The sequence below is a fragment of the Strix uralensis genome, chromosome 16 (genome assembly GCF_047716275.1).
Source record: "Strix uralensis isolate ZFMK-TIS-50842 chromosome 16, bStrUra1, whole genome shotgun sequence".
NCBI lineage: Eukaryota > Metazoa > Chordata > Aves > Strigiformes > Strigidae > Strix > Strix uralensis.
Window position 1 is genome coordinate 15,952,075 of NC_133987.1, and position 24,431 is coordinate 15,976,505.

Genomic DNA, 24,431 nt, shown 5'->3' on the forward strand with positions numbered 1-24,431 from the left:
ATTTAGCAAGTTCTGGATTTGCACAATTGATAGAAAATACCAGAATATTCTGCCATCTGAGTTGGACTGAAATGGAAAAGTACCTGACAAAAGTCAATTATCTTGGTCCCTATCAATAGCGGTTCTAAGCGAGACACTTTTTGCTCTCCTGGATCGCAGCCGCTGTGACCAGCATCTCTCCCGAGCTGGGACGCTTCCCAGGCACAGACTCCTCGAAGATTGTCTGCCCACAAATCTGATGGAAAGTCAGGGTGAAGTCAGACTTCTTCTCGAATCTCAATTATCACCTGTTGAGAAATACCGATGCATTGTGAGTATTTGCTCCAAACTCGAGAAGAGGGAAATTTTAACTATAGGCTAACCTCTTCCATTCACCTCTTTACTTATCTATGTGCTTAAATACACAGATTTGCCTTCACAAGTGTGGATGTGGAAGTATATATAACCTATATACTTCACTGGATATCCGAATATTTCCATGCTCTCTCTGTGTGTATATGTTTTGTGTTTATATATATACACTTTGATTTATAATACCTTGTAGTAAGTTAGCATGAATCTTGTCATTCTTGAATCTGTAATTACAGAAACTTGAAGTTAAATTCCTTAAGCAGAAGAGTTTTCAAGCCCCCAGTTTAAATAAGTAGCAAATCTTCCATACCACCAAACACAATGTTAAAATACAGCTCCAAGCCTACTACAACCTGAGCCCTCAATTCAGCTCAAAACTATTCAGAAGTCTTTTTTAATATTGCCTTCTTGAGTCATTTCTTGCTCTTCTGTTGTAGAGCTCAAGACTAGGCAATGTCTAATAAAGGCACTTCAAAGACTTCTAAATGCAATCAATAGTGTCTTACCTTTGTCATAAGAACATTTTCTAACAGGGAGTAAAATAAAAAACGGGTGCCTTCAGATTGGAGAATTTTAAAAAGTTTTACCCAAGTTTTCAGTAAGAGCAGAGTAAAAGGAATGCAGCAAATTGTCTTGATCAAATCAGTAAAATGTATAGCTACAAGTGGAGTATTTTTTTTTCTTGTTAAGAGTGCAAAGATTATTAACCAGTCTTGTATACTGTGACTGCCTGCACAACACAGAATAAATCTACAAAGCCAACATCAAAAGGGAGAAAGAATATCATTAGTTACTAGAACATTAATGTGTTTAACATAAGCACTTCTGAGCCGAATATGAACATCAGTCATGTTGTAAACAAAAATAAAGTATGTAATTTATGAGCTGGGTTAACTAGAACCTATTAACTTGGTTCTTATTCGTAGTAACTACATCTGCTAACAATTTGTTACAGATGCAAAGTAAACTACCAATTTTGCTGAGATACAAAAAATACTGTAAATGAAACTCATTTTCTCATCTCTAAAACTTCTAAAGGCAATATGTTTTACATTTCCAGATCTTTGATCATGAAGATGTGTTTTATGAGGCTCAAATGTAAAAAAGTGAATATCTAAAATTAAACAGATTCTGTCTGGTGCTTCCTAATGTTGATTTATTTTCCTTATGCCTATATAAAACTTTCTACTTAATAATCTGTACAACGTTTTGCAGTGGCTTGTGTTTAGGCATTATTACTGTTCAGTGTTTTAGAATAGGAGCAACACTGTTATAAAGATGGCAGTGGCCAAATAAACCGTTACCAACTAGTAACAATTCAGTTTACACTATAGTATTTTTCTACTTTGTTCTTAGATACTTGATTTTTATAGAAGAACCTACAGCCTTGAAATAAATACTGGAGCAAAAGTTCTAGGGCTGTCTGGGGGCTTCCAGATGGGATCTTTAAAATCCAGTCTGCTACATGGCTGCCTAAACAGGCCTGTAGGCTGAGTATGGGATAAGTATTCAAATATAATCTAAATATTTTTCTCTTTATTTGCTACTAGGTTTTACTACCTTGAATATTGCCATGATTTCTTTTCACCATCAGACACATTTGAAAGAGGAACAATAATTCCACCTAGTAAGAAGCAATGCACTGAGAGGAACTTGCTAAATCTTTATAACACTTCGAAGTACACTACTACAAATTCTGGTTAAGATCCAAAATATCTTTGTAGAATAACAAGAATTTGCTGCTTTTTCCAAACATTCATGTTATGTTCAATATCAGGAGATGCATGCAAAACACTGGAAAAATAACCTATCTCATTATCCAATAATATGATTTTGACTTGCAGTGCAGGTAGGTACGAAGTTTTACTCTAACTATAAAAATGGCAACTAAGAGAAGCAGATTATTTTATGGAAAAGAAAATCCCTTGGGTTTTTGTTGCATATTCTTATCTCACTCAGAACTTGTCTTTTAAACATATTTTCCTTTAAAGTTGTTGCCTACATTGATTCACAGAATCACAGAATCATCTAGGTTGGAAAAGACCTTGAAGATCACCTAGTCCAACCATTAACCTCGCACTGACCGTTCTCAACTCCACCAGATCTCTAAGCACTATGTCAACCCAAAAAATTCAAAACAGAAAAATTCAAAACAGAAGAGACAACATTAGTTTTGCTGAAGTATAAGTAGGAATAAGCTCCAATTCATTCAGAGTAGCATTTCTCCTGGGGTATTACATGGGAAGGACTGTTTCCCATAGTTTTATCAACATAAAACTGCACTGAATAAGATGCCTCCAGTTGCACTTCACCATCCTGTGGACCAGAAGACGTGCTGAAGGCAGGTAGGGGTTTGCCTTGGAGAAAGTTGAGAACTGCTTGCTATCATGGCAAATCTGAATGAGTTTACCACAGCTTGGGGAAGAGAAACAGTCTCAGTTTCAGCTTCTCCTGCAGTCAGTGTGCTCTTGAATGGGTGCCACAGATTAAAACAAACAAAAAAAAGTATTGTCCCTGTTATTTGGCCAGGGAGGTTTTCAGAAACTTTTCTCAGCATCATCAGTCACATTCAAGGCCCCTCTGGGCAGCAGTTCTCCTGACTAAGATGTCTCCTTCTTGACGGGAGAGCCACATGAGAAGCTGTGTATTAAAAGAAGAAACTCAGTTTAAACTGTCATCCTCAGCCAGTCTCTGCAACTCATTAACCTGCTGCACCTTAGCTCTGCAAAAGCCAGATACAGAAAGCCTTGGTCAGTGCTCCAGGGCATACGTGTGTTTGACTGTGAGGGGATATAATAATATGGGAATGGTAGATTTCTTTTTGTGGGCAAAGAACTCCCCTCCATAAAATAGTTCCCTCCAGAAGCAGACAAGCAAGTGAGCAAACACCTTGTGATACATCCTCATGATTGCCACCTTAAGCATGAGAAAAGCGGATCTTCTGCAAGTGTTTCACACCTTAGGCAATTCCCACCTGCAAATGTGCCCAGGCAAAGTTTTCTGAGAATAGGAGATTATAGGCTTTTCAACCCAAATACAATTTTTTTGTATTCTGTTATGTCTAGATTTGAGAAATATCAAAAGTTGGATTGCCTTTGCATGGGTGTTAAGATGCAAAGATTTCAAGTTGATTCCCATTTTACTCTTCCCACGTTTTAAGGATTCCTGAGTTTTCCAAAAAGTTCTGCAAGATCATCATCTGTGAGGAAGCATGGTTTCTATACAGCTGTCCCTGGCTTTTCCTGGGCTATAGACAAACATACCAAGCAATAATGTGCTAGAAGCACTCTGCCTTTGACCTCAAAACTGATTATCTTGTAGCTAAGGCCAAAATAAGGGAAAGGCAACTACAGTGGTTGAAGCTTTGAAAATTTAATTTAAGTTCTAGTGCTCCTGCAGTCCTAATTTGCAATTTTGCTAAAATAATCCAATGTAATTTCTATTTCTGCTTTTGTTTTTGCACTTGCATAAATAAAAAACCCCACCTTAATATCTTGACACTAGATAAAATCTACTAAAGCTCATGACATACCCAGATGCCAGGTACTGAAGGATACAACCTGGCCTACATTGGTACATTTTCAGCTGCTTCACTGTCCCCAGGAAAAGTAGTGAAATTAACTGCAAAGATTTTACTAAGACTATTTGGAATTCAAAATTAGCTGTAGACTTTGGGCAGCATCATATTTACTTAGAAGTGATACTTCCCCTCAATGCAGAGAAATCAAAAGTACAAGTTCTCCTTTTCAACTAACTTTCCTCTTTAAAATGTATCGTAGCACAAACAATGTGTGTGAAAAAGAGAACTAAGTCAGGCTACACATTTTTACTATTTGTTGCTTCTTATATTGCTATTGTTTAGCACTTTCTATAGCTAAGACATGTCTTTTCTTTGGACTTTGAGAGGAAGACTACCTTGACAATCCTTAAAAAGAGATACAACTGCTGTGAAACATCATGCTTATCTACATAAGCTGCGTGTCAGTTAAAGAGAATCCTTAGAACAGGAAGGGAAGTTGTGCAGTTAAATACGTACATTCATCTGTGAAGCAAAATAGTGAAATGCTAATGCCTACATATTATACTGGCTTGAGTCATTACAACTGGAAAGTAGGGAAATTTGTTAAATAGACTTCCAGTCTATGAAAAATTGCTCAATCAGCAGTACATCAAAGCTATTCAGCCTGGACAGAAGGAATCCCAAACAAAAATTCTGGTATTGGATCCAATTTACGGCCAGAGAGGCCAAAGACACTAGCTGACTGGAAAACCAGAGCTCAAAGAGAGTCAACAGCTTAGATAACATGAAAGAAATTTTCAAGGAAGTACAGTTCATTCATAATACAGTATCCACTGAAATCAATAGGGACTTTGCAGCAATGTCCCTGAGCATTAGAGAATGCTGCCCTCGGTGAATAACTAATTACCAGCCTATCCCCTAACTTTGCTACATTTTGCAAAGCTGGACTGCAGGAACTTACTTTGAGTAAATCTTAGAATGGAGACTTTGGTTACCACAGGATTTCCTAAGTAATTCTGCCAAGGTTTACAGCACTTAATGTAAAATCTTTTATGTCTATTATGAAAATGACTTCCTGTAGGAAAGTAAAGGTGTGATATTATGGAAGGTGGTTTGAATTTGAACATAAGAGGCCTGTCTTCTAGATTGCCGAGTTGTTTTTCCCCCCCCAGAGCTTGTTTTTAAAACTGTCTGATCAAATCTTATCCCTGCTTTCTCACCTCAGAAACTAGCTGTTCTTCTCCTGATGTGTAAAATTCCTTCAGCATCCTTCCACACCTACACTTCTTGTATCACCTACCCTGTTGCTTCCCAAACACTGTGATGATCCTCAGTAGTGCAGCATGAACACTGCAGGTGAGACACAGCATAGAGCCCAAGGTAATGCACTTCAATTCATACCGGCAGCTTCCCCAGAGCATAATTTTCTCAAGTGAGGATAAGAACTCAAAAGGTTGGCAATTTCCAATCTGGTAGGTGCAAAGAAAGATTAGGGCCTCAAATATTTGTGGTCATTCAGAATCTCACAGAACTTTGGACAAGCATTATCAGGAGGTTGATGGAGCAAGGCAGGCTGAACAAAAGACCTGTTGTGATGGCTGCTTTGCAAAATCCTGATAGACTAACTTCAAAAGGCATTCCTCAGAAATGACCTTGGTTTCTACTTATATTCTACTTTTATTTTATACTCCAAATTTGTTTCCAGTCCACCATAAACATTCAATGGAATTCTTCTGTTTCTCTAAAATATTAGACGTTAAAACCTCATAGCCCTCGCATTTTAGCTTAGTGATATAAATAATAGTAACAACATAACAACATCAATTTGCCAGCCTAGCTTGAGTGGTCCAGATTCATTGCTGTGCCAAGAGGACACAGCTACCACAAAGCTCTCCGTGGAGAATTAGGCAGGTATATGAAGACAAAGACATGAAGCTGTTTTCAGTAGCAAGCCCACTTTGAACTATCAATTCCACCACTTTCTTCCTCACCTGAATACCAGTGATTCATTATTTTCACTGGGACTAGAATGATTGTGCTATGGTACATGCTGGAACTTCCCAGTGAAAAAAAAATGCCTGAAACAACTAAAAATTTAAAAAAATATTGCTGTTTTAGAAATATTTTGCTGAAGTACTGCTGATTTATAAGCATGCTGTTCTCTTATTACAGTAGTTTTATTAGAACGAGGTATTTCATCAGGAAGCCAAGATGGAGTGTGAAGTGTTTTCACTAGCAGTTGGCTGCAGCTGCATGCTCTGCAAGCACACCACGAGCACCAGGACCTGCAGCAACATCTGGCTGCTGCCTGGCCTACAGACAGAGGAAAAGACACTGAGAAAAGCTCTTATTCCTTCCCTTTGTTTTCAAGAAGTCTGTGAGCATCACAAATGCACAGATCTCTTAGCAGTAGTTTTGGGACAGAAAGTGAACATCAGTATTCATCTTGTTAATGGGAGAACTTGTCATTTATCTATAGCTGAGAGGAATTAAAAAAAAAAAAGAAAAAAGAAAAGCAATTAATATCCTTTCTGTCACCACCAACGGACTTCATGTAACTAGACCAGTACACCGGTACACTGGAGCCTGTGACAAAAAACCCCTGTGTATACTGGTACATTGGAGCATGTGACGAAAAAACCTGTAATTCCCCTTACACTGAAATAAAATAAAGCAAGAATGGGAAACAGAACACAAATGCAAACCCAAACCAACAAGGAAAAGGACGTGTGCAAAACCACAGCCTGTGTCAAGTTTCAGAATGATGGAAGCAAGAAAATTGGGCAAAAATACTACACTGACAGTTGAAGAAACCATGTATTTTAGGGGCTTCCCTAGAACACTTCTGATTTTTGTCAACTAAAACACACACCACACACAAAAGACACTAAAACCCACATCAGACGCAGTAACTCTACCTTTAGTCACTTGAATGAACCAGCACTTACCATGACTTTCATTCCAGTAGCTGTGCTGTTATCCTTGTAACTGCAAACAGTGAATGTGGTATCATAGACACCCCCTTCTTTTTCAGGAGCTTCAGGTCTGTGTTTCAGCAGTCCTGCAGTATGGTCTCTGGGCTGCTCAGCCACAGGTAAGGGGAACTCTCAAACCCTTCTGCTGAAGCTGCTGTACTCTGCGTGAAGGATGAAAGCTAGACGGTGCATTCTCTCAGAAACAAACAGGTTTGGGTCCTTGCCCTTCTTCCAAGGTTTATTTCAGTATTTTTAATCGGTGATTTTAAAGATGTGTGGATCATGAATTCAGGCCCATTCACAGAAGAAACAAATGCTTCACCCTCCGGTTGGGGAGCCAGGCAGAACAGCTTTCACAAGGACAGCTGTGGAGACCTCCAGTATACCCCAGAGCTTCCCCTCCTCTTCTAAGCTGGGAGGATGAGGCTTGTCACCTTTCAGGCAGCAGAGGGAATTGTGGTCTCTTCCTGAGCCATTGTAAAAGGGGCTCATAGGCCACAGATACGAACCTTGCTTTCAGTTTTGCCAAAAGAGGTTGGGCCCCTACCTCGAGGGGAGATTCAGAGCTGTGTACTGCATATAGAATGAGTTATCTCCAGGAGCGCCTGGCACATCTGGAGAAGAACACGCGGTCAACGTGCCAGACCCCATTCCAGGGCACTTAATGTTCCTGTGGCTTTTATGGGGGATCCAGCTACCTAAAGACCAATCCTCAGCACCTCTACCTCTTTGTATGATTCAGGCCTACAGAAACAGTATGGATTTTGTGAATTTTATTTCCTGAGACACCCCTTCAAGTTCTCTGTGACTGAGTACAAGGAATTTTAGGGAGCTGAAGCTATTCAGTGAACTAAAAAAATGTATTCACAGATTAAGGGAAGATACTATTAAACAATAATGCTGTAGAAGCAGGGACCACAGTCTGCTTCACAAAAATCTGCAGATCAAAGGAACTAAGAACTGTAGGTACAGGTTTCTCACTTCATTGCATCACCAGATTAGGAACTCCTTTTTTGTTTTGTCTGTATTCTGCTTTTTTTCCAGAGAAAGTTACTGCCCTTACCACCCCCCTGACACCAATTTAGAATAAATTAGAACAACAAATGCAAGCAAATATATCAAAAGCTGCTTAACCACAGCCTCCACAACAAAAGATGATATGGACATTGCCAGTGAAAGCAGTGGTGGAAGAATTGTCCCACAAGAACCTCAGGAATCTGAACAAGATTATGTAGATATTACTAGCAGCAAGAAAAAAAATTTTTTTTTTAAAAAAAGCTAATGAATAAGCAGCTTACAGATTTTATCAGCAACTTCAACTTTTCTTTTTGCAGAGAAAACAGTAGGAGCAACAGTACTAAATTTTTCATATTAACCTCCTGTTGTACTGTTTGTCAACTGTTTGATAACTTTTAGGGTCTTTTATTTAATAGGTTTAGATTCCTTTTATATTAATTTTTTCTCAGCAAGCCTATAGAGGACTGGCATAAGTCAGTAAAGGCACTGGATACTTGTGCGTGTACAGACCTTTTAAATTGATGTAGTAAAGGAGGGAAGGGACCCCAAGCACCTCTTCTGGTGAAATTAGAAGACTGTCACTCTGGGAAACGGATTCTATCCCTGCTTACCACAGTGGATCTATGAAGCCACTTAAACCAAACTTTTGACAGGTGTCCAGACAGCTCAAGTTCCTTATTTTTGGAGTTCCCAAATTGCAAAATAAGAGATGATTTGGAGAAGTAACAAGTACCAAGAACTGCAGCTGAGAATGACTGAAGCTGTGAACATATCAAGGTATACACAAAGCCGAACACACTAACAAGTCTGCATCCAAACACTGGGAAGCAATGCACCCCAAGCTGCAAGAGAGATGATGACTTTGTCTTGGCTGTTTCTAAGTGACCACTGCAAGTCTCAACATGAGAAAACTCATTAACAAAGCATTTTGTCTCCCAGGTAACCACACTAGAGATTCCTACAGCATGAGTTAAATAAGGCCTAAAGCCATGCAGTGAATACAGGACATAAAATAATCAATTTAATAAAAATATGTAATGGTTTCTTGATTTTTTCCTAACTGAAAGGAATACAGACACCACTGCACTTTTTTAGAATCAAAACCAGTTACTGTGCAATAATGGGTATTTATACTCCTCTCTTGAGACACACACACAAAAAATTTTTCATCTCTTTAGACATAACTGAATGAAGGACCAGTACCACTTTTTTTTTTTTTTTCCCACCTCCATTTATACTTAGGGTCCAAACCTCTTCAGCTTTGACGTATCTTTCAATTATCCATTTCTTACTGATGACAGGACTTGATCTCTCCTGAGAATATATTGCTACTTATCACCCAGCTAAAAGACACCGTTCTGATCTGTCAGGTAAATGGTGTGGCTTCTTCCCTGTTAATACAGAGCTACCGAGTACAACAATTCAGGTACGTACAGCCAAGAAATTCCACAGAAACTGGTTCTGGGCAAAAGCAGGAAATAGTCTTTTAGAAATTAATTAGAAGGTGACACTATTAGAAAGTTATCTATGTAATACCTTCTGTAATTTGGCCTATCTCCTCAAAACTTAAACATTTTATTGAACCTCCAACAAACCCTGTAAAGTGTATCTTATGTGATAAGAGTTATTTTTGGATTAACAGTATTTTCCAATATTCAGAGGAACAGGATACTTAACTGTAAACACCACTGAGATCCTTAAACCACAGCAAGAACTGCCAAGATACTCAAAATATCCTTGTGCAGTTTACAGGGCAGGTTTCTGATACCATGCCAGTGCAAGATTCTGGGCAATGCTCCAAAGAAAAAGAGAAATCAGCTGACTATGTTAATCATGTGAATAAAACACCATATTCATCTTGGAGGAGGTTCTCTTTATTGTTGAAACAGAGAGCCAGAGAGATTTCTCCGTTATTCATATCAAGCCTTTGGCATGGATAGTGCTGTTCAATAGAAAGGTTATTATTTGTTCTGGGGAGAGGATAGTCTGTAAGGTATTGGCAAGTGCACAGCAGCAAATGATACAGTTTTGAACTGTTTTATGCTATATGTTTCAGTCAGAAGTTAAATGAAATCTCAATATATTTCATAAATGGTCAAGTTTTTCCTGTGTACAAACCTGAAAACCAAACCACAATGCATAAATTCAGTGTAACTATCTTTAAATTTTGTGCTGTTGAAGCAGTATTTGAGGATTTACATCACATTTAGGGTGTTGCTAATCTTTCCAATGTTCAAATAATTTGTAGTTTAATCAGAACACTGAAAAAAAATGTTGAAAATAGAACAGTTTGTTCTGCAAAATCCTAGAAAACACTGAAAACTTCTAATGAGGTTTTGCTTGGATGTATTTACTTTAAAACAAGAAAGATGCGTTTCTAATAATCCCAAAATAAAGAAATTCTTAGTTCGACCAATGATTCCTCTAGTGACCAAGGATTCTTTGTAGCTCTTAACTTGCTCTAAAAGAAAATGATAACCCATACAATACCTTAAATAATCACACAACATAATTTGACATAGTTTTTTAGAGAATGTTACTAAAACCACTTGCATGGTATAGGGATAGTCTTCTGTGGGATTACCTAAAAGAATTTATTAGGAAAACAGATAATCCTTATAGTAAATCAGTAGAGACAAGCCCTAGAAGGAGGGAATATTAAAGAAACATTTATCTGTTTTAAAATTAAAAAACAAAACACAGGTTCTGTTTCTTTTTGAGTTATATTATTTCACCTCTAATGAAATCAGGTAGCAACACCAGCGTAGTAAATCAGATACCTAATGTTGTGACAGTATAATTGTCACCTCTCCCATAAAAGCAAGTACTGTTTTATCTGATAAGGCACCAGAAACTAACTGTGTCCTTAGAACAAAAATGCGATGGCTCAGACAATACAGCAACATTACAGAATTACTAAATTCAAACCGTCAGACTTGCTGGCAGAACTGTGCTGAGAGGTGAAAGAGCTGAAACAGTAGCTGAAATGAATAATCTGCAGTCGGGAAGATGCGAGACCTCCCTCCACTGCTTAATGTTTCTATCAGTGCACTTCTGGGAGCTGCTTCTGAGTCAGAAACCGGTTCTATCTGAGTTATTGTTATGCTCGTAAGCAGAAGTGCATGTTGATACAGTAAATGAAGTAGAGGTCAGCTTCAGGTATGCACGTAATTATTAAATAAGTTGTGTCTCATGATAGCTCTCAGTTTCTATGTTCTTTGGGAGTGAAAGCCTACTTAAATATTTGAATATTGTAGGCTATCATGAGCCATCCCATGAAATTACAGACTGCCTATTCAGTTTTTCAGTGCAAGTCTGCTGTAGTTACTGACATGCTATATTGTTTTAACACTACCAAGGCCAAAATATGACTGCCACAATATTAACATTATTAATCATAAAATACACATTTCCCCACCTACAATTACAAATCCTACTAAGAACAGCCCTACCAGTTTTTCTGATGCATTAGGTATTGTCTTGCTCTAATAACAGGTCTTGCACAAAGCTACTTTCCAATTAATGGTTTTGAAATGTTCACCTTAGTAACTTGTGTACTTACTCAGATACCTTCTGGTTTAGATAGATGTTTTAGAAAAGACTAGGAAGTTATTATTTTGCAGGCTAATTTAATGCTAGTAGCTAGTTAGATCTACAGATGACTGTGATTTATCAGATCTTCCTTGATCCTCCAACTTCATGCTTAGCTGACTGGACTATCTCTCCCCATTATTGTGAAACCCTTACCCATATCCTGAAGCTCAGTTGTCTCATTTCACTTTCCCACTTCCTTTAACTCTGCTGCATAATCCATCTGCAATTTAAATATAAGCAAGAGAAATCTTCAGTTAAAGGGCTGAGTTACCTACGTTACACTAGCCGCACGCCCGCAGTGTTGCGGTCACAGGAGTGTCCCCAAAGCTGTACCGCAAGAGGGGGACAGGGCCCACGCGAGGCAGGGACAGCGCTCGGGCCTTGGCCCAGCACTGACAGCGCAGACGCTGGTATCAGCTGAAGCCCTCAAAGGAGACGTTCGGGCGTGCATCACCTTCGCAGTTGTGCCTTTCTCCCCACTACTTTTTCCTTTTGGGGTTTATCTTCCCCACCAAGAGCCCGCTGCCCTGGCCAGGCGGGTGTGTCTGGGAGCAGCGCCCAGCGGAGCGAGGGGCTCTGGCTGCCCCGGGGGCTCCGGCCCCTCAGGCCCGCGGCTCGGCCCGCTGACGGAGTCTGAGCGGGACGGGGAGCGGGGGGCAGCTAAGGGCAACCCCAGCGACTCGGGCGCGAGGGAGGGGGCAGCTGCCCCCGCCGGGCCCGGCACTGCCACCAGTTCGACCGGGGACGTGCGGCCCCGCGGCGCTGCCCAGCCCCGCGCACGGCCCGGGGTGGGCACAGCGGCCTCTGGGCGAGGGGGAGTCCCGCGCCTCGGCCCCCCGGCTAGGGGCTGGGCAGGGCCGGCCCCGGCGCGGGCTCGCCCCCGGGCGGGCGGCAGCCCGGACCCTTTTCCCTGAAACACCTCCCGGGCCCTGGCGACCGCCGCGCCTTGGCAACCGGGCTGGGGGCCGGGCCGGCCGGCCGAGGCGGAGGATGAAGCAGGTAGAGGCGCCGGCGGGCGGTGCGGGGCGGGGGGTGGCGGGCGGCTCCCCGGTCCCTCCCCGCTGACGGGCTCCTCGCCGCAGGCGCTGGTGGACGACACCGAGGATGTGTCCCTCGACTTCGGGAGCGAGGAGGAGCTGGCGCTGCGGAAAGCAAAGATCAGGTAACGGCGCGGGCCCGGCCCCGGCGCGGCGGCCTCAGCGGCGCGGCGCCCGCCTGAGGTAACCGGGCCCGGGCAGCCCCTGCTGCTCCAGCTGGGCTGACGCACCGACATGCAAGAAACTCCATTTAAACACTGAATTACCGTTTTTTGCAGGGGGTGGTGGTGTGTCAAGCGCTGGAACAGGCTGCCCGGGGAGGCTGTGGAGCCCCCGCCGGGGAGATGCCCGGTGCCGAGCAGCCCAGGCTGGAGCAGCGAGGCCCGCGGCCCTGCCAGCCCTGCCGCTCTGCCAGCCCGCCCGCTCGGTGGGCCCAGCCTCGTCCTGCCGGTGGAAACGGAAATTTTACATACCCAAAGCCCGCATATCGCACACCACCCTCACACCCCAAAAAACCCCAACCAAACAGTATTTTCGTCAGAGCTGGGGAAATGAAGAGAGCTCCCACCTTTAGCAAAACAAGTTGTGCAGCCAGGTGCTCTGGCGTTGCACTGCACACCCAGCTGAAGGGAAACAGCAAGTTATTTGCAATAAAATTGTCATGTTTTCCTACCATGGGATGCGATGTTATGTGGAATACAGTATATCTTATTCTTGTAGCTGTTACCTAAGGAAACCCAACCCATTGGTCCGTCTTATCTGTCAGGTTAAGCAGTCTGCTGTTACCAGCGGTGTCACTCTGCAGCTCTGTCCACACCCAGGTCCCAAGTGACAGAGCTGTTGTGCCATCAGTGGCTTTTGAAGAAACTAATCAAAAACTGTCAAGGGAAGAGTTTTATGTCAAAAGGAATTATACATATGTATGCACTCATCAATACCACATATAATCAGCTTTGATTTACATTGCTTTCTTTCCTTCCACCTTACCCCAGTTTATTCTGATCCATTACAATGTTAATATTGTAGGCATAAAAAAAGAAAAATAACATTTGTGTCAGACTTAACACCTCTTATCCAAGATACATAAACAAGCAATCACGTAGCTTTACAATACAATTACTGTTTTACAAGTGTCTGGTGAAGCATTTCTGCCCTTCCAGTGCGTTAGACTTTGTAACTACATGATGAGTCAGCCATGACACAAGATTAACATTCCCAGAGTTGCTTTGTTTCTGTGCTTTAGCAGCACACGTTTTAAATGAAGGTTTATATTTTGGTGCAGTCTGGGAAATACAGTTTAGGAGTGTGTCTTGAGCATGTGAGCCATAGATTTGGTCTATGGGACCAGACTAGAATTAGCGTGAAGTGAAACCACCCTGAAATGTTTGTAGGAGGTCCACAGCACCAGTTACTCTAGAGATCTGTTCCTACTGGTTCATACTACCTGACAACATAGACATGCAAAGTATCAGTAAACCATACTATTAATTGATCCACTTTGTGTAGATACTTACTTCATTTGAGAGTGCTCTTTCTTGCCCTCATTGTGACAATACTAAAAGATCATCTCATACCGAAAAATCTTCTGCTATAGAATACAGAAATGAAACTCCTTACATTGTTCACACAGAAGTTTGTTTTTATACTTCTGAAGAATCTTGTGCAGACAAGCCTGGAACACACCCACATGCTGCAAAATTTTGTGTCTTATTAGAGGGCATAACAACGTGTTCCAAGGATTTGTTTTTAACTTTATTGCAATTTCATATATGTTGAACTTGGTTAGAATTTGCATAAACTATGGTAAGTTGTGCTTTTGTGATTCTCCAAGGTATATGCAAGTGCTCCTTAAAAGCAAAAAGTACGTGAATAGTGGTTTAGTTAGTGGCTTTCATAAGAAACTTAGGAAAAAGATAACATACACCATCTTTGCAGTTCATTGCAGTACCAGAACACTTGATCTGGAACAGTTAGGAGTATATGATCGCTTCTTTTTCAAATCAGCCAGGTAACACCTGATGATCAAGCCAGCAAGCCTGTTTGTTAAAAATTTGCCTAGATACATTTGAAGTTCCAGACAGAGGTATAAAAAGCAGCATGTAAAGTGCTGTGGTGGCACTTCGGAGCAGGTACTAGGAGTGATTCTCCTGTGGTTCAGTGGTATAGCTTAGGGTTGACCCAACCTGATTCCTTAACACGGAATGCAACTACATTCCTAACAGCTCATTCCTATCCTAATAGGCATTGTGCTTGCAAACTGAACAGAAGTGATTGTAACAAGATAAATGGTATCATTTAGCCTCAAGGCTCCAGTTCTACACTATATGAACGTTTAGCTGCAACAGGATAACTAAAAGTCCAAGCAAGTGGGTTGCTATGCTTTCAGGAGCAAATGCATGCCAAGCAGAGCCAGTGCAGAGTTTTAGTTACCTCCATCCTTTATTGGATTTGAATGCAAAAAAGAAAAAAAAGAAGAAAAATTATGTTTTAAAACCTCTACTGTCTTTCATTAGTACAAGAAATCATGTTAGTTTATACAATTATTTCTTAATGCCATCATATTTCTGGAAATTAGCTTTTAAGAAAGTTTCTAAAATACAACTGAATTCAGTATAAATGCATTCACTTAAGAAAAGCTGTAAAGTTTTTTTTGTTTCAAAAATGATGCAGATAGTTTAGCTTCAGGCTTTAAAGACAATTTTATCTATCTGGGATTATCTCCACATTTAAAATTCTGTTTGTATATGATAGGAGCTATAAATTTCTTCTCATGGTTGTAAATTAAGAAAACACATTTCTTCTGTTAAGTGAGGATGTGAACAGTTTATTTACTGGATTCCGTTAGTTTCAGGATTTTTTTTTTTTTAAACCTAAATAGGCGGACATTTTCTGAGATTGAGGGAGTTATCCAACTTGCACCAATGAGGTGCAAGTTTTGATATGTCTCCTTATTCCTCCCCTACGCCAAGAACCTGCAAGTCTGTGTCTTTGGCTTGGCTAGCCATACTCTTGTGAGAGGACTGATATTCTGGACTCTCAGTCAAGTGTTTAGTGCTGTAATAAATGTGAACCTCTTGCTTATGTACTTTTTTTTTTTTTTTTATAAACACCCTTCAGAGTTTGATATTGGAACAGATTCAGCATCCAAACAGTAATTCATCATCTGACTTCCAAAATGAAACACCACTACTGCAAAGTTACTTTCACATTTGAAGCGTGATACAGTTATAAAACTTCAGCTCACCCTGCTGGGCTTCAGGGTTGTGATCTATGATTAACTTGTATCCACTTCTGTAATGAACTTTTACATCTTACTGAATGAGATCCAGACTTGAAGTAGCAAGTCACTATCTATTTTTGACAGTTCACAATATTCTCTCCATCCACCCACCTGTCTGCTTACTGCAGAAAAAGCTCCTCTCACTTAAAATGTCACATGTTTAGTTTTAAGTCAGAAGAAGCTTTTGGAAACTTTGAGGTTAACATGGGCATGATCAGGAGTAAATATAAACTACAGCTGTGTGTCATTCTTGCTTCTCCAGTCATGTGTATGTAGTACTACAAGCACAATATTGCCATTATAGAATAGATAATTACTAGAACAGTTAAACAGCTATAGACTAATAATATTACAATAAAGATAAAAATATAATGATTATATTTAAAATCCAACTATAATTTAAGTTTATAATAAACATAATGGTGTATCATATGCATCATTTTATTGTACACAACAATAGAATAACACATTTAATAGTTGAATAGTTAATTATGATCTAGGCTATACTACTGTTAATCGTTTACAGGGGTAGAGGAGCTTAATGAGACAATGGCTGACTTTAAAAAAATCTTATTCAGAAAACAAGTTTTATTCACTCAGCTTCAAGGGAAGAAATTACTTTAGTGCAATAGCCTCTAGTTAATTTTAACTTTAAACTAATTAACACAAACACAACTGTACCAAATAAGTTTTTGTACTTGGCATATTACTCTGAAAATTGTACTGTGCTCATTATAGCATTCTGCAAAGCCCCTGTCTTACTGTACAGCCCAATATTCCATGCCATACAGTTACTTCTTCCACTGAAATTCCCCTTTACTTTGTTACAGACAAAATTTAGTTTGATGAGCAAAGCACAAATATCTAGTGAAATTAATGGACGTTCATTCATAAGAACTGTTATATTCCTAAGTCATACTCCCTCTGTAAAAGGAAGGTGTTTGGTTTCAGATATTACATATGAAGGTTCATTTTGTCTTATACCAAACAGCTATATTTTTTAAATTTATTTTTTTATTTTCAGAGTTCCTGTCCTTATTTTCAAAACAGTTCTGAAAGACATAAGATCTGTCTCAATTCTTTTGTGGCTTGCAATGCTGATTTATTTCATGAAACGATGAGGATTTTAGGGTACAGTGTTGAACAGCACCACTAAACTCTTTCATGCAGTACCAAAGAAACTGGTGGAAGTCTCTAGATTTTGTTCTATCTTTGAGAAGGTTTTGACATGAACAACATGTTCCATCTTTTAGCTTTAGATTGAAGGTTGGCTATTGGAAATACTATTGCTTTGACAATGAAGATATACATCAACATAGGAGATAATAGCAGCTACAAACCAAAATACCCTTATAGACTGGAAATAGCTGTTATACTGCATTGTTAACAAATACTGTAACATTCCTTCTTGTCCTATAACTTCCTAAGCACTCTGTGTTTTTTTTTTTTTCTAGGCACCCACTGGCCACCTTTTTCCACCTGTTTTTCCGAGTGAGTGCTATTATTACCTACTTGTTCTGTGACTGGTTCAGCAACAGCTTTGTTGCCTGTTTTGTCACTATTCTCCTCCTTCTATCCTTTGACTTTTGGTCAGTTAAGGTAAGATGACCCTGAATAGTAATTACCTTTGAAACTATTTTGTGTGCCATTAAATAAAACAAAAAAGGAAACAAGTATACTGGCAAAAGTGACAAAAACATTGTGATCTGTTGAATTTATTAAATGTCTAGCCCATTTTAATTAAGACATTTATATATCTTAGTTACTGTTATTGCTTATCACCATGTTCTCTATGGCTGATGTGAGCTACTAATATGGTGAGAAAATTGCCCTGCCATAGGTAGATTTGTTTGTATGATCTCCTCCTTAAAAAAAAAGAAATAAAGTAATACTGGCTTTCACTGATGGATGCCAAAGGATGCCCCAAGCTGCAATACTGTGCCCAGACCCAGCATGCAGGAGCTGCAGAAGGCTCCTGGGAGCCCAGCTATGGCACCGGTGCCCCAGTCATGTGCAGGCAGGGGCATCAGGCCAGCCTAAATCCCCAGGGCTCCGCATGTGGAACAAGGCTTTTGTTTTGTAGAAGTGAAGCACTGATGTATCTCCAGTATGCTGAAAACTTCTAGTATTCACCCAGGCACAGAAGGAATCAAGCAAATAAATTAAGAAAGTACATGCAGCTTATTTGCTTATAATCAATTTTCCATTTTTTGTTTCCAGTGTGTTTTTGTTCGGTTCTCCTCTCTTACTGAGAGAATTTGTTTATTGGGGGCTTCTCCTACTAACTGACTTGGAAAAAATACATCCTATACTTTCTTACCTAAATCAATGTTATTGTGCTAACTATCATATTAGAAGAGGAGAACAGGCCTCTAAATTTGTGGTAACTCATCCACCCTTAATGACTGTTGTGCTCAATCTAGCACGGCTTCTAGAACTAATTTTAGTATTTGATAAAATATATGATTTTCAGACATGCTTGCCTTTTTTTTTTTTTTAATGTTAGTCTGACAAGTGAATTATGCTACTGATTAATGCAAATAACTGTTTCTGTCACTAGAATGTGACAGGAAGACTCTTGGTTGGTTTGCGTTGGTGGAACCAGATTGATGAAGATGGAAAAAGCCACTGGGTGTTTGAAGCAAAAAGGGTAAGTATGTTAATAAAAGTAGGCACAGGACAAACAGAATCCATAGGAAAGCTTGTAAAGCTGATACTAAGTCAAATAAAGCAACAAATAGAGTGCCTTTGTAACAGTTACTTTTAATTCAGCTTCTATAGAAGATAACGTAAGTATTCAGTTGCAAACACACTGGATTGTCACATCCTGGAAGCATTCAGGACAAAACTGGTCCTGCAACATTGTCATCATGTGCATCAGCAGAATAAGAATTCCCAGCATGGTACTATCAGTATGAAACAGTTCTGGTAGTTCCATTTTATTTTCTAGTGAGAACACCTTGTAATAAACACATCTTCCCATAGTTAATCCCAACGCAGAATCCTATTCAGGGAAGAACTCTGTTGAAAGCAATGCTGAATAGTTCAAATTCAGTATTTTAAAACGAGTATTTTATTCATGCTCCTGGAATACAGTGGGGAATAAAACCCGTATCACAGAGCATTCTGACACTGCTCGTGCTCCCCCAAACACACTGAGCAAAAGAGCTATAAACCGGCACTTGGCGTCACTGCCAGAGGCAAGACTGCAGGCTTTTGTTTTCCCTTGCTGACACCCTCCACAGCCCCGTTCAGGCCAGAGCCTGGCAGAGCAACACTTCAAGCGCATACCCCTGGGTGCAGAGCCCAGCGTGAGATGCCCCGAGGGGGCAGGTCTGGGGTGGGTGCCCTCTGCAGCCCTGTGGCCGGTCCTGGCCACACATGAACACAACTGTCAGAGTGGGCCTGCGCACGGTGTGAGGGTAATGGATGTTAATGAACTCCCTGTGAGGCAAGTGGAACCCAAAGAGAGAACATAGGCAAGGCTGCAGGAAAGCAAAGAACCTAGAAGACCTTCAGAGTTTCTGAGTTCTGTCGAGTTGAGACAGTAAGCAAGAGCTAAAGCCTCCCAAAAAATCTGGCAAATGGTAGCTTGATTAATGTGAAAATCATAGTACCACAAGAAGAAACATATAATTAAAGTGGATTGCATTTTTGTCATGGCTTATCCATGAGAAATACTTTGTCATGGCAAGGTTCTGGAACATGATTCTTTTACTTTCCAGAGTCAGGCATTCCCCACCTTTGCCAGTCCTCTGGCAACTTTTTAAGATCTCTTGCTTTACAGGTAAATTTGCTTAGAAATATTCCAAGTCACTCACCAACAATAAAGAGCAAATTCTTGGTGTGCTGCTGATGCGACAGAGGTTTGACCTTGAAATCCTCTCTTCTGCTGAGGTTTGCTGGAAGAAAAGTAGCTTTTACACTTACATTCCAAACATCACAACTCCCCTCTCCTTTCTTTGGGATGACTGCAGCCTTTTGTAATCTTGCTCATCAAGTTAACTAGTTTTTTTAGGTGCAGAGTTCTCAGGTTATTGACTTGACTTCTCAGTATTGACTTTTTTTTTTCCTCCTGAATAGTGCTAATGCAATGTCACTGTTGGGTAATTTGTCAGTAATTTGGGATACAGGTGATTAAACCCTTTCAGGTGATACAGGTGATTAAATTCAGAACATCTGTCTTTTTCTGTAACTGTGAAAGCACAGAACATTATTCTCTGGACCTCTGCAACATCACTGGTTTAGAGGGTACATGAAAAAATTAAAGATATCTTGTAATTATTGCATCTTTCAGTGTTTTGTTAGGCAAGATAGAGTAACTTAACTGTATTTACAAGTTGGATGCCATTGTCTGTCTCTGGATGGATGGATGGATGAATGGATGTGTCTTATTTTTACATGGAGAATTCAAGATACTGAAAATGAACTAAAAGGCTTTTCAGTTTTCGGAGTGGGAATGTCCACAGGGCTTTCCTTTCCAGCTGTGAAGCTTGTATTTCAGAAACGAGCACTAGTGGCGGTTGAGTGGTCTGCGGTTTGGAGTAAGATTTTGAATTCTGGTCTCCTAGGAAAGATCAGAACTTTCTGAACTATTCTCTTTTTCTAGTTTCTTTTAAAAGTTAGGAGTTAACAGTGAGCCTTTCAGTGTAGATAGAGACACGTGAGTTGTGCTGACCTGGCGAAATCTATAACCAGGGCTTTTTGCAGGGCTTTTGCTTTGAGGTTTTTTGCTCTCCCTGAAAAACACAAATAGAGTGCCGTGAGAAATGATGCCTCGTTCAGAGATGCCAGCAGTTACTATGGTGTCCAACACCAGTATTACAGAAGAGGCATTTTCAAAGCCACAGTTCTTAATTTCTGGAATATCAGTGGACTTCATAAGCAAAATTGAAGTATTGGTTTACATAATAGAAAACTGAGCTTCACGCAAGATTTAAATTAAGCTAAGATACTGCATATTTTTAGGAAAATGTATGGAAATGGGCACTGTTATGAGGATTCCATTGTCTGAACTGGAACTGATAAATCCTGTGGGGGATCTTTAAAGTTTGCTTGTTAGCACTTGCAACAGCTCATTGGAATTTCCACATTAGATACAATAGCTTTTCCAATACTGGACTGAATTTTCCCCCATACTCTTGATTTGTGAACAGGGCACACGTCACAAACCTACACTACAGACAGTGAAGTACTCACACGCACGTTCTGCTTGTAACAGTGTCTTCTGTTTCACACTTCTCTAAGGCCTTGGTAAAGTTTGAATCTAATGTCAAAGTTAACTTAGTATTTCTGAATTTTAGAAGCCGTTGTCAGTGTAACAGGACTTTGACTTTAAAATACTACTAATCTGTAGTGTTCATGAGAGCTATCACTGATGAAAGGAATATTTCTCATTTAAATGTGAACGGACACCAGAACATTTTGAAATTAAAATGCTGTCATGTACAGTAGGGCAGCAGGCAGAAAATTGACATTAGCTACTTCTCTTCTTATTCAATTGTCCTTCTAGGCATATAAGAAGTGAAATTTAGGTAAAAAAGTAATTTTGTCCATTCTGATGATTTTTTTATCTATTGTGGATTTTGTCTTTGTGACCAGTAGTTTCAATAATTTTCCTTCTAGGTGCCTACAATAGCTGCCTCAACTGAAGCTGAAGCTCGAATCTTTTGGCTTGGTCTCATTATCTGCCCAGTTATTTGGACAGTGTTTTTCTTTAGCACCTTGTTCTCCCTGAAGCTGAAATGGCTGGTGAGTCTGGGGGTACTGAAAGACCTGACAGGTTGTTAGAGGGAAAACCCAGATCTGTTAAGTTTTGCAACAGCCTTTGGAGCCAAATCTTCCACCAATACAAAAATTCCACTAACAGCTGCAAGAAATCACAAGGACTTTTCTGCAGTCAAGCCCTGCCCTCTTAGTAATTTTTAGCCCCACTTCTGCTGATATCAGATGTCAACTCCTTCATCTAACTTGAGAACCTTAAGGGGTTGGCAAAATTATGGACTTCTTTTTAACTGTAGCAACTTACTTTTCCCCAACCTATTTCAGTCAAAGGAAACTAATAGGAGAGGACAAAAAATGGATCAGTGATGCTGGTTCTCAGGTTTTCACATCTCCTTGGGACTTGAACGTTACTTGCTCTTAAAAGTAAGGATTTTAGATCTCTGGTATCATTCCCTTTTGAAAGAACCAGTATCACAGTGCTTAAAACCTTGATAAAATGAGCTCTAAGTATGTATTTTATAGTTATTGTATTTATAAGCCATCTGCTTACAAAAAACCCCCCCACATTTTTCTAAATACAAGAGGAAATTTACCCCATATATTACATTATGTGAAGACATTTTTGCTTATGAAATCTTTGTTTTCCCCTATAAACATTAAGTGCCAAAGAATTAATTTTGTCAAGTTCCAAGCCATACTAAGTAGAATTTCTTAATTCAGTTTGAAAAGATAAAAGCATCTTGGACATGTGCAGATACATAACCAGTAACAGTCAAGATTACATTTTATTATTAAATGAAACAGGGAATTCAGCTATAGGTATGAATCAATTGCAAATCATTAACTGCTTTCTAGTGCCCAAAAATGGCATTGCTAAACAAGCAGTAGTTAACATTAAACCAGCAATCTTTCTCCATGGCTCCACCTTTATTTTTGAAAACCAGAGATTGTTTGCTTACCAAAGAGCTGGTTGGAGAAGGAACCCTAACTAGCACTGGAGGCAGGTTGCTCGGGTGCTTGTAAAAGGCAAGTTACACAAATGAAAACACAGGAACTTCCAGGAGACTGTTTCTGAGGGTAAGAAAAACATTTTTTGTAAGCTGTTTCATTAGTCGATCAGACAGGTTCTGCTTGCTGCTAAGCCTGTAGTACCACAAAAGGATCCAATTATTTTCACTGCCTGCTAATGCTAGGTATCAATTCATATCTATTGATCCTCTTTGTAAATCCTCTAAGTTACAGAATCTTATTTGTATGTAATAAGGCATTTGTCAGCTAAACAAGCCTGCAGGTTTGCTATGTATGTAGATGAGAAACTTTTAGGTACAAATCAGGCTTAAAAAAAGTGAAATGATTATGGAATTGGTTGAATAGGTCCTTTTTAGAATAAGTGCTTTTAGGAAAGTAATGAAATCTTTTCAAGATACAGAATGACCAAAAAAATATGTATCAGTGTTTTGATAAAAAGAGAGGCATTTTGTACAAAGTAATTATTGTGTGTGTTGGACATAATTGGATCTCTTTGAAGGTCATTTATTATTGGAAGGAATATCCCCCTCTCATAGCCCGTATGTCTATCTAAATAGTACGTATACACGTGTACATGCACGTGTGTAGAGATATTCTGCCCATAGTCTATATATAACAGTGTCTTTGTCCCCGCTGAATTTCTGTTTATCCACAGGCTCTTGTGATAGCTGGGATCTCCCTTCAGACTGCTAATTTATATGGCTACATCCACTGCAAATTAGGGGGACAAAAAAGCACCAGCAGAGTAACTTCAAGGTTTTTTGTCACAGCAGACGTTCCCAAGAGTAAGTACGGAGTTGTTCTGTGCAGCCCCTGGAGTAGGACATGCTGACCTGCCCACGCCGCTGGGCTCGGCTCTGCCCAGGTCTTCTCTGCCCAGCTCAGTCCTGGCAGGGCCACCTTGCCCCCAGAAGCCTCTCCTGGGGAAGGCGCTCAGAGGGGCCGTGCCCCCTCCCTTGGCTCGTGTTTGGAAGCTGCTGAAGCTTCACAACTGGGCTGCTCCCGAGCCCCACGACAAACAGCCTCCGAGTTCAGGCCTGGGAGGAAAACCTTCCGAGGCATCGCAACGCCTCTGCGTAGGCACAGCTGGGAGAGCCACCTGCAACCCGCCGGCTTCCAGCAGGCTCTTCCCTGCTTTTTAGGAAAGATCCTGACATACCAGGTTGTGCTAACAGCCACGCTTCCTGTGTTCGTTCCACAGGGCAGGCAAGGAGAATTGCCGATGACCGCACTGAAGAACACGGGAAGACAGGCACTAGATAATCAAATAAGGAAGAACGAAAATACTTATTTATGAAAGCTGTTCTCCATACGAAGATACTTGAGCAAAGCTCTTCTAGAGTTATGCCTGCATGAATAAGGATTTTATGTCATTTGTGTTTGAGTCTTTAGATTCTGAAAGGTTTAGAGCCTTTACTTAAAAGTTTCATCACAAGGTAGTTAAAACAATGCTTATAGTCTATACAGGGCACACTAAGAAAAAATCTGTCAACTAACCTGAAACTGTTAGATTATCTTGACGGAGAATTAGAATGTAATCAAAAGACAATGCTCATTGGCTTAATTTTGGAACTACAATAAACAAAAATCAAACTGCCTCTCCCTCTTGTACACAATAGTGATTTCTCAAAGCTTTGCTCAATAAAAAGCAGAATTGCAATCACAAAGGGCCTCTTAAGTTACTAAAGATAACGAAGGTTTATTTTTTAGTGTTCAGCTTTAGGGCTGACTAGAAGAAAGAACAAGAGTCATGTAGCACGTTCACACAGTACTTGTGTGAAGCAACCAGTCATGTATAAATAGTTAAAATATGTTAATCTTATTCTGATACCTGTAATAAATAAAATACAGTGCTTGTACTATAATTGTCTAGACTCTAGTAGGTGTTTTTTTTTTTTTAAACT

General features: G+C 40.0%; 2 protein-coding genes and 1 long non-coding RNA gene across 5 annotated transcripts in view; 1 reads left to right on the forward strand and 2 right to left on the reverse strand.

Annotated features, from left to right (window-relative positions):
• CIITA (class II major histocompatibility complex transactivator) overlaps positions 1–13,788 on the reverse strand; it is a 49,692-nt gene extending 35,904 nt beyond the window's left edge. The window contains exons 1-4 of one of the 2 annotated variants that reach the window (XM_074886410.1): positions 13,222–13,788; positions 12,761–12,938; positions 9,541–11,677; positions 84–287 (exon numbers count right to left, since the gene is read on the reverse strand). The gene's annotated coding sequence lies outside the window, so the exon portion shown is untranslated. The other variant, XM_074886411.1, reaches the window with a different exon arrangement.
• TVP23A (trans-golgi network vesicle protein 23 homolog A) lies at positions 12,108–24,392 on the forward strand. 2 transcript variants are annotated; one of them, XM_074886417.1, is made up of 7 exons: positions 12,108–12,456; positions 12,540–12,619; positions 17,229–17,373; positions 18,335–18,424; positions 21,400–21,525; positions 23,183–23,312; positions 23,729–24,392. In XM_074886417.1, the coding sequence occupies exons 1-7, from the start codon at positions 12,448–12,450 to the stop codon at positions 23,788–23,790; spliced, it is 642 nt and encodes a 213-aa protein (XP_074742518.1). In that variant the 5' UTR covers positions 12,108–12,447; the 3' UTR covers positions 23,791–24,392. The 2 variants fall into 2 exon arrangements, with proteins under 2 accessions (XP_074742518.1, XP_074742519.1); XM_074886418.1 differs by having other exon boundaries at positions 17,229–17,265.
• Positions 19,755–23,769, reverse strand: LOC141950917 (uncharacterized). The gene is made up of 3 exons (XR_012631201.1): positions 23,687–23,769; positions 22,458–22,569; positions 19,755–20,513 (listed from the first exon to the last, which is right to left on the reverse strand). It is a non-coding gene; the product is annotated as an uncharacterized LOC141950917 (long non-coding RNA).
• Positions 24,393–24,431: the final 39 nt, after the last annotated feature.

Excerpts from the sequence above, each read along its gene's own strand:
- TVP23A (XM_074886417.1), top strand. Across the intron at positions 21,526-23,182 it reads CCCTGAAGCTGAAATGGCTG|GCTCTTGTGATAGCTGGGAT; the intron begins GTGAGTCTGGGG and ends GTTTATCCACAG. Across the intron at positions 23,313-23,728 it reads CACAGCAGACGTTCCCAAGA|GGCAGGCAAGGAGAATTGCC; the intron begins GTAAGTACGGAG and ends TTCGTTCCACAG.